Below are 10,456 nucleotides of genomic sequence, written 5' to 3'. Positions count from 1 at the left end.
TATAAACAGTATCTCACTTAGTCCTCACGACGACTCTATGAGGTAGGTATTATTATTCCTATTTCACTGAGGAGGAACAGGCTCAAAGAGATTAAGTAACCTGACAAGTCACACAAATGGCAAAATCAGGGTTCAAACACAGGTTTTCTTCATTGGAAAGTGCTCACTCTTAAAATATTATTCTTAAAATAATTCTTAAAAATTACAGAGAGAAGTGAGAAATTTTGAGTATGGAAATGATATGGTCACATTTGCTTTGAGGACCATAAGGAAGGAAGGAAGGAAGGAAGGAAGGAAGGAAGGAAGGAAGGAAGGGAGGGAGGAAGTTAGCCACTGAAAGTCCAGAGGAGAGAAAGGAGGTTGTAGGAAGGCAGTGGGTTGCGGGAGTGGAGAAGAGGTATGGATGTGAGAAGTGCATTTAGTAGTTCTAACAGGACTGATGGGACAGTGGAGGCAAGGGAAAGAGTGGCATCTGGGATCACTCATGGGTGTCTGCCTTGAGCAACTGCATCAGATGACTTGCTTTTACCCTAGTTAGGGAATGCAAGATGATGATAGATTTGGGGGCTAAGATAATGAATTTAATTCTGGACATGTCGTCCTGTGGGTATCTTGGGAAAACCTGGATTTATGGGATGGTCCCAGTTGGACACCATGTAATGGCTTTCATACCTTGTTCTCTACCTGAGCAAAGGATATAGGAACAAAAATCAAAGTTGTATATGTGTGTACATTGTGTTTTTGCTTTTACAAAAACTATTTATAAAAGCATGTCTATGTTGGTTGGATAGCTTTGTAAAAAGAACATTTGATCACCAAGGTGAAGTTACCCCAAGCCTGATTACAAAAGAGAACTCATGGACTTGGGGGAGCCTAAGAAAAGCCTTTGGACATCCATTCTAAGTAGTCACACCAGTTTTTAAAAAGAAATCAATATTAACTTCCCACTGCCAGCCCCGCTGGGGCAGTTTGATGGGCCCAGAGCAGGCCTCCTTGGCCAATCGTCTGCAAGCACCCCACCTCATTTGCCAGCGAGACCACTCTGAGGATACTAGTGGCCTAAGGCCCAAAGATCCAAGTTGGACGTAAATCAGGAATTCCAAAAAGGTGTTATTTACGTAGTTTGGCATAAGGTCCAGAGAGACAACAGCCCCAACCTAGCCAGTTGTATTGCTTTGACTATTTTCTTTCCCTTCCTCAGGAACGGGAAGGGTGCTGGAGGTAGCCGTAATAAAATGTACAGGTGACATTTACATGGAATTGGTCACATTGGTGACCACATCATTTCTGGGTCTAATTTTAAAAGAACTCAGAGTGAAGAAGTACATAAACCCTTCCCATAGAAAGATATTATTTCTCAAAATGTGTTTAAATTTGCTTATGAACACTCCCCCTCCTTTCCTTGGCATCAGATTAACTTAAGTATGTTTTGATTTTAAAACTCATTTAATAATGTTGTGCCAGTTTTAGTCATTAGGTATCAAGGAATTTAAGTGGAAATGAAGTTACACTTAAGAGTTTCAACAATGACAACAAAACGTTAATACTGTGGGGGCCGGGTACTGATTAGTAAAGTATTACAATCTGGCTCATGAAGCAACTCTGTCTAGAAAGCTGCCTCTTTCTGTGGCAAAGGGTCTAAGCTGCACCTGTTAACTCAATAGGGCCAGTGGACATTAGAAAATGCAAAGTGTCCTAGAAAAAAATGACAGACATGGACCTTCCAGTACCATCTGAAGGGTACTTATGTACCTCACTCATGCCCAAGGGAAGAAAACGCTTTATTTTTATAAAACTAACAAAAGTATTAGTCACGGGCAAGGAAAAAAAACATCACACATGCTAGATGGCAACTTAGAATTCGCTTTCCGGAGGCGAATTGCAAATGGATGAGCTATTCTCCACCACCTCCATTTGAAACCTAAGGCCCAGGGATCACAGCTGACTGTAAATCAGGAACCCTGGGGGGAGGGCGGGGGGAAGGGGCGGGAGTCGGGGGGTGGCTATTTATTATGTGTGCTCTTTAACAGAAAGAGTTCCAATCAGTCTGTGAATATAATCATTTATTTGTCTTTACAGTGATGATGGAAGAATGTACAGGTGTCCTCTTTCAATAAAGTATAAAAATCTGTTTATATACAGTGAAGTCACAATAATCTTTAATTGGGAGATTTATTTGGTACTCCTGATCGGTTCATATTAAAACAGGGGGGAAAACAAATATTTCACGTTAAGTGCTACATTTCCAGTAGATTGCACCTGGCATCAAAAGCTCAGCTTCATCTTAAGGGTCCTGCTTGATATTACAAAAGTCTAATTTTAAGTCCTAGGACTCAAAATAAACATCATTTTTTGAATAATAGATATATACATCAAAAATACATCTAAAAAGGCATTGGTTAGCGCTATTAAAAAGCTCTATGTGCTCGGGTACATTTTTTTCTTACAGGCAAAACCCAGTGGAAACGCTTTTGTTCAATTCTAGAAATTTGCTCTTGGGGAAAGTTGGTCGAAAGTTACCTGTAAGGAAAACAAACAAACTTAAGTAATGTGATGATTTCTCAGGTGAGGTCAGCAGAACTTTAAAAAGTAGTTAGAAGCTTAATTTTACTTAGAACCACATTTTTAAAGCCTTAACATTTAGTTACAGCACTTTGTACATAAAAAAAATGTTCAACATATCCCCTCATGATTTCAAGTGCTTTAATAATAAATTTATACTCATTTCATTTTCAGAGAAGTCGTACATACAGCTTTGTATGCTAACACAAACATCTTCTATCTATAACTAAACCTGTACAAAAAGAGAAATCATAGGGCATACAAATAAAAAAAGAAAACGATAATAGACACAGACAAATCCAAACATTTTTGAGAAAATTTAGAAAAACATCTACTAACCACGATTTATTTTACTTCGGAGCATTTATGAGTGACAGACAGGCACTGAAGCTTTCTCATTATTGAACCTGGCTGAAGCGATACGGTGCAAATGCAGACAGAACTATTTATATCTCTGATCCTGTATCTCATTTGCAGCTAAATATTTTGACACCTTTGTTTTTACAGTTTTCTTCTTGCAAGCACTCTTAAAATTTTGATAACCTGGGTACCCCTCTATGATTGTAAAATTTTAACTAACACAGTAAATCTCAACCTGTTATTGAGGACATACATAAAACAAATAAATCAAGGCCTACGTTGCTAATAAGGGACGTGAGAGAGAGCCATGGCATGATGAGGCTGACAGACCCAAACGGAACTACGTGGCACCAGTTCCATCTCTCACTAGCCATGTGAAGTCGGCCATGGCCTACCCTTTGGTCAAGCCAAGTCCTGTCTACTCTACAGGTTATTATGAACACTTAATTAAGTCAAACGGCAGTGCTCTGGTTTAGACTTTAGGTGTAAAGGGGGCTAAATGAGTCAATTAGGCAAATTCAATTTTGATAACTAAGAAGTGCTTCTAATTCTTCCACAACCTTCAAGTCTACTAGCCTGGTCTAATAATACCATTCTCAAGTTTAGAATGTGATACACACACTATGAATCTCTCTCTACCCAACATGCCAAAATAATGGCTATTTTAAGTATATATAACTCTAATCGCTCCGTGTTAGTTAGTTTGTTCCCTCCAGTAACCACATTTGTGCCAGGCAGTGAGCAATGTTGGCTTCTACATGAGCCAAGTGCCTAGTCCCTGAAACCCAGGCTTGCTCACATAAATTAAGGTGCTGCCTTGATACCCATCTGCAAAGCAATCTGTGAAGTAAGCAAGGGTCTAGTGAAACCTCAGTTAGATGATCCTTGATTATCTTAAACTGTTTTCAGGAGAAAAGTCTGAGAAACAACAAAAAGCTAAAAAGCTCTGAAAAGAGGAGGGCCTTCCTAGAGTCACCTCCGCGGCAGCAGACACAGCCACCCCGATGGCCACCCCGCACCCCAGGGACAGCGTGGCTGAGGCCCTCGGACTGAAGAAACATGCTTCAGGCTTCCCCCCGAAGGACTGGCACAGAGCAAGCACACTCGTCAGAGCCCATAAAACACACCCTTGCCAGAGTAGAAACCAAGATTCGAGATCAACATGGCGCCTTCCTGTGCTCAATAAGGGGGAAAAAAAACTTAAAATAGCACTGAACTGGATTCCAACAGTTCTGTGTGTTCAGGAAATGGTCACCAAATGGTGATGCTGCCACTGAATATATAATGTGAGGCATTCAAATTATTCCCTGGTTTCTTATCCCTGCGGCACGAGCCGCTCCCTGAACCCCACAAAGGCCCTGACGGGCAGGGATGGTTGTGTGAACCATGAACTCAGCCTCCCCGCACACAGTACCCTCTCTGTGCCTATACCAAACGGGCCCCTGGCCGTCCCCTCCGCGGCTCCAGTGAAAAACTGGAGTCATCCCGGCCACTCTCTCCGTCACTTCTAATCAGTCACCTGATCAACTTGATTCTATCTCCAAATACATCTCCAATGGACCTTTGCTTTACCTCCTTTTCTCTGCACTCACTGCCAACACCCCCGTGAGGCCACTGTCCCTCTCGCTGCCAAACTACAACCACCTCCTCACTGGTCACCCCGCTTCCAGGCTCTCCCTGCCCCCATCCTCTGTCTCAGGGGGCGGCCGCCAGATCTTATAAATAAGCACATCTGATCACCTTCCTCAGCCTTCAGTGGATTCCCTCTGGCTTTGATGTTAACCCGTAACCCACAAGGCTCAGCATGATTAGATTTCCTCTCCACATTTTCTCCCAACCCTCCCCAGATTACATTCCAACTGTGAAGATCTCTTCTTTGTTCCCTAAAGGCAGCAACTTCTCCTTGCTGTTTCTTTTGATGGGAACACTTTTTACCCAAACTTTGGCCTACTGCTGCTTGCCCCCGAGGCTCAACCTAAATGTCACCTCCTCAGAGAGGCTCTGGTCACCCTTCACATCGTATCAGCTCCCCTCTCCGGGCACTTCTGCTTTTCCTTTGTAGCACTTATCACAGCTGGCAATTATGGAGCTATGTGAGCATCTGGTCAATACAACTATACGGTAAGTTCTGTGAGCACAGGGGCTGTGTGACCGTGGCCACCACTGTGTCCCCAGGACGAGCACTGAATGCAAGAATGACTAGTGGGATGAGGGGCAGGTCCCCAGACTGAAAGGGACAGAGAGGACAGATTCCAAAACAACTAGGAGTTAGGACTCTAACTCACTCTGTTCGTTCTCTATTTCTCTTTCTCTCCCTGACGCCCCTCAGTTTTGGCTTCAAAGGACGCAAATAAATAATCGGCTTATGGGGGGCACCGAGTAAGACAAGACCTGCCAAAACAAAGCAGGATGGCAGTTGGAAAGCAAGGTGCTGCACAAGCCCTTGGGGACTTGACCACAACCACCTAAAGAGAAAATATAGCCATCAGGACAGAGCCTATGACACTCATGTGAGTTCACAATAGGGTCCAAGTTTGTATGTGGTAAGGCAAAGTATTTATTGTCTTATAAAATGCCCTTCCCATTCTTTCTGCATCAAGCCTGTGCTAGAGAGAACCTAGAAAAAGAAAGGGACTTTGCCTACTTTACAGTAGTAACTTTAAAGAGGGGACAACAGACGCCAGAAAGACAGCATGGTGGGGATGACAGGCACCTTCATCTCCTGCAGCCACTGCCCCCTACCTGGCAGAGTCCTTTTTCTCTTCCCCTGATTGCTTCTAAGGACACCTTGCAGGTTTTCCACCTGGCACTGAAGAAGGAGGTTAGATCCCTTGCAAGTGGCTGCAGGGCTGTGAATGTCTTCACATCAGGAGGACAAAAGGACAGGATTCTCAAATAGAGAGGAAACCAAACAACAGTACCCACCCAGCTCTTCAGCGGAGAAGCTATTTTATATTCTGCTGAGGCAGGCTACCAAGGGCAAAAGCAAGAAAATAAAGCACCTTCAGTTGCAAGTCTCTCTCTCTCTGCTCTCAGTTTACCTGATCATATTCTTAGGCTTCATCTCCACTGTCCATTTCCAGATCCATCTCTTCCGTATCAGCAGCTCGCGACAAGATGTCTGCCATCAGTGCTTCTTCCAATTTTTTGCGTACTTGCTGTACTCGCTCCTCCTGTTTCCTTTTACAAAAGAGTAAACACACACTGATAATCTGGCAAGTAATGGAAGCATGCAGCTGGTACTACGGTCTATCTTTAGTTCAAAATCATGAAAATTCCTGAGAAGAATACATTTCCTTCTCCTTAGACTTTGCAAGACTTTCTCCTATGCCCACAAAACCAAACTGCACCGGAGGTGAGCCTTGCCACAAACAGGAATGTTCAGACAGGCAGGTATCCCACACCTCTCAGAGAATTCTGGTAGGAGTAGATTTATTTCAGTGACTTTTTCTTCAACTTCAAAAATTTCAAGTACGTGAAGATTTGGGGTTATTGCTATAAAGGATATTAGAAATAACTTGAAAGCAGGGATAAAAGAAAGAAGTTATATGGAAAATAAAGAAGAAGAGATTTTTTTCAACGAAGCAGAGAGATGGAGGAAGTGGGGGCATGATTGAGTTTGGCATTCTATGGCTATGTTGGGGAAAGACAGACGGAGCTCTCTCCCAGGTTCCCAGTCGTGCTGGCAGCCAGCCATCCTGAAGAAGCCAAGACCACATGATCCTATGTACCGAGGAGAGAAACTGAACAGCATCTCTTTGAGATGAGCGGAGTAGTTAAGAACATGCCACAAGTTTCTCTCTGTCTTGGGGACTGCAGTGGAACCTCAAAAGTGAAAGTTAATACTGCCAAGTCATTAAAAAAAAAAAAAAAAAGGGTTCTGAACCATTTGATGGGAAACAAAGCACAGGAAAAAAAGTCTACTGGTATGTACTTTAAGCTTAAAATCAGAAAAAAATTCAGAGTCGCTCCCGGACAGTACAAGAGAGGGATTTCTAAAATAGTTCTAATGAGCCAAGACGGTAAATAGCAATTCATATCCAGAGCCAAGGGGGGAGGCCAAGAAGAAACACAAGAGAAGGGAGAACACTGGAAAGTAAGAGTCTTAGATAAAAACAAGAAAGGGAAAGAAGCAAAGGTACAGGTGGAAGGGTTAGCCCTGACTAGAAAGTGGGACAAATCACCTCTTGAGACCAGAGGAAAGGCGGGTAGGATGGATGTAGGGTGGGAAACGGAACAGCCCAGTGACAAATAAGAGACACAAGAGGGAATACTGAGGGCTCCACAGTGGGGAAAAAAAGTCACTTTCTCTATCGATATTGAGGAAAACAGCGCAGCACTGCCTCGAACCTGGGAACGCGGAATGGTAGGAGGGCAACATTCTGGAAGTCGATGCTGATTCACTGAGTATGTACCACTTGTGTCCTCAACCACTTGTAAAGTTACATTTACTAGATTCCAGCTGATCTATCTCATGAGACTATATCCAAGGTGAGAAGCTAACATAAGTTGTATAGCCACAAAAACTTTCTATGTCTTTACCAAAGTCCGAAAACAGCACAAGGAGTTAAAAGGTATAGGCTTCCACTCTTTAACTGAATTTTCACAAAGAGGGGGGCTGTCATGGAGTAGTCTAGCCTCTGTCATATTAAAAGAACCTAGAGATGAACATATTTTCATGTAGCTGGACCAGGGTCAAGCACACATTGTTTATTTCTTACATAGTTAGTCTTGCCTCTGGCCTCATGACTCAAGGTTTATGACAAATGGCATATCAGTCTCATGAGCAATCTCACTCCTGATAAGAGAGTATGAGAATCTGCACAAGTGCCCTAGAGTAATCCCGTTAGGAAAAAAGTAGAGCAAATGGTGCTTTTGGCTGGAGAGGTATGTCCTAAAACTGCCTCGATTCTCTTTTGTCTTGAGCATTACTTCCCATACTTATGGAACCTGAAATTAAAGCATTTGCCCATCAGGGCAGGCAGAATTCTAACATAGTCCCTGGCCCTGGATAGACTCCTGTATAATTCCCTCCCCTCAAGAGCAGGCAGAACTTGTGAATGGGCTGGGAGGTCCCTCCATGACAAGGTTACTGATCAATGGACCTTGAGTTAATCAAAAGACATTACTCCAGAGACCCTGACCTAATAAGAAAAACTCTTAAAAGGGGCTATGTCCTTCCTGAAAGATGTTGGAGAGGGAATGTAGAGGGGACCTCAGGGCAAAGAACTGCTATCCGCCTCTAAAGGCCGGGAACCGCCCTATCCCACATCCAGCAAGATACCCAGAGGCCCCAGTCCTACAACTAAAAGGAAACGAATTCTGCAACAATCAAAAGAGCTTTAAAGAGGACCCTATGCTCCAGAAGGGAATGCAGTCCAACCGACACTTTGGTTTCAGCCTTGTAAGACCCTGGGAAAAGAATCCGGTGGTGTCTGGCCCAGGCTTCTGGCCTATGGAACTGTGAGTGGTTGGGTGTTGCTTTAGGCTGTTAAGTTTGTGAGAACTTGTTACTTGTATTAAAAAACGAATATAGGGGCACCTGGGTGGCTCAGACGGACTCTTAATTTCAGCTCAGGTCTTGATCTTGGGTTGTGAGATCAAGCCCCACCTCTGGCTCCCAGCTCAGCAGGGAGTCTGCTCGGGATTCTCTCCCTCACCCTCTACCCCTCCCATTTGCTTGTGCACGCACAAGTGTGTGTGCACGCTTTCTCTCTCTCTCCAAAATAAATAAATCTAAAAAACAAAAACAAATACAGGGGGTGCCTATGTGGCTTAGTCTGTTAAGAGCCTGACTCCATCTCAGCTCAGATCTTGATCTCAGGGTCATGAGTCCAAGCCCTGCCTTGGGCTCCATGCTGGGCATGGAGACTACTTTAAAAAACCCCAAATACATCCATGGATGAAAATATTATCAAATATGCTGAAAAATATATATACTTAATATTGAGATCTTTAGTTAAAGGTTTAATATAAACAGAATATTGGCTGCACAATTACAGAAAGGGTAACAATTCCATTTGCAGTGATTTTTATTTTGAACCTGCACTAATTCAACAAGAAATGTTTGCTTAATAATTTCTGTTATGACAATTAAATCAAACGGACAATTTGTTAAACAAGTTTACCCTAAAAGGAAATCATGCAGATCTGGCTTTGAGATATTTTCCTCTACTATCAAAAGATCTGCTGTTGAAGCCATCAGCATTCCCATGACATCACTCAGAGGCCCTCAGTCAACACCCACGATGACCTGGCAGACCCCCTGCTGATTAACTGGGTATTCATTCCAAGACAGGTAAGAACTTGTCTCCGGAGGAATATCCTTCCTCAAGGGTAAGAATAAGCTGAAGAGCAAGCTGATTCCTCCCCTTGATTTTACATTTTTTCCTTAAAAATAAAGCTGATCATAAATTCCATACAATCAATACACATGAATACAACTTTGAGCCATGTTACATCTTTGCGAAAGGAACTACTTTAAAACCCAGGAAGGGCTTTCCAATTACAAACCTAGCTAGACTCATTCATTTAAAAACATTTTCATGCCAACTTTTTATGGATTTAGAAAAAAAATACAAATATAAAACATATTTTAAAATTATATGATTCAAAAGTGCCACCTGCTGGTTTTGTCTAGGAATAATACTCCACTAAAACCTGATTTAACATTCAAGGGTAGAAACAGTGAAGTATACACACTGTCCTATTTTTAAAGAAAATACAATACACTACAGTCTCATAAGATAATGATACTCAAGTTTATTAATCCCACATAAGAATTTCTTTCTGGTCTTAATATCTGAAATAGTTTGCTTCTTTCAAGCAATGGTTTGCTTATATTTTTCTAAGCATTATCAATCTGAGTTGTATGTTGTCTTTTCACTATTTGCTGCTAAAAACCAAATTTGTGGCCCAGTCTTAGAAAGCAAAAGATGTTAAGAGATGTAGCTTGTGTCCTCTCCTTACTCCTGACTCTGCTTTATTGCTTTATGCTTTACCCTTTGCTTGATCTTTGCTATTTGCTTCTCATCTGGCTCTAGTGTGTGTGTGTGTGTGTGTGTGTGTGTGTGTGTGTGTGTGTGTGTGTGTGTGTGTGTGTGTGTGTGTCTTTGAAGCCACCTTAAATCTTTACTTAAAACAAGATGAAGCAGAGATAAATAAATCTCTAAACTGAGCTTAAGAGAGTAAACATAATCGAGATAAGCAAACTGAACTCTAAAAACACAACTCAGCTTAAAACAGCATGGTTGTGATCTGCTTTAAAGAGAGACTGGTTTGCAGACAAACCAATGCAGGAAGCAGTCACAAAAGGCATCACTGAATGAAAGGGATTCTTTAGAGCAGAAAGGCAGAACTCCAAAGCCTAAAGACACTCAGTAACAATGTGGACAGAGTACAACTGATGGGTCCCTCGGATACGACCGTGATACCTCCAGCTTTTTCCAAGCATGTATCTGTTTTATTTTTTTTTTAAGATTTTATTTATGTCTTTGACAGAGAGAGACACAGCGAGAGAGGGAACACAAGCAGG

General features: G+C 42.3%; 1 protein-coding gene across 1 annotated transcript in view; it reads right to left on the bottom strand.

Annotated features, from left to right (window-relative positions):
- Positions 1-2,048: 2,048 nt before the first annotated feature.
- MBD2 (methyl-CpG binding domain protein 2) overlaps positions 2,049-10,456 on the bottom strand; it is a 63,923-nt gene continuing 55,515 nt past the window's right edge. The window contains exons 6-7 of the mRNA XM_036091045.2: positions 5,964-6,102; positions 2,049-2,520 (exon numbers count right to left, since the gene is read on the bottom strand). Coding sequence (XP_035946938.2) covers positions 5,976-6,102 — 127 coding nt within the window. The 3' untranslated portion in view covers positions 2,049-2,520; positions 5,964-5,975. The remainder of the gene's footprint in view (positions 2,521-5,963; positions 6,103-10,456) is intronic.

The sequence above is a fragment of the Halichoerus grypus genome, chromosome 13 (assembly GCF_964656455.1).
Source record: "Halichoerus grypus chromosome 13, mHalGry1.hap1.1, whole genome shotgun sequence".
NCBI lineage: Eukaryota > Metazoa > Chordata > Mammalia > Carnivora > Phocidae > Halichoerus > Halichoerus grypus.
This window is presented reverse-complemented; position numbering and strand designations above follow the sequence as displayed.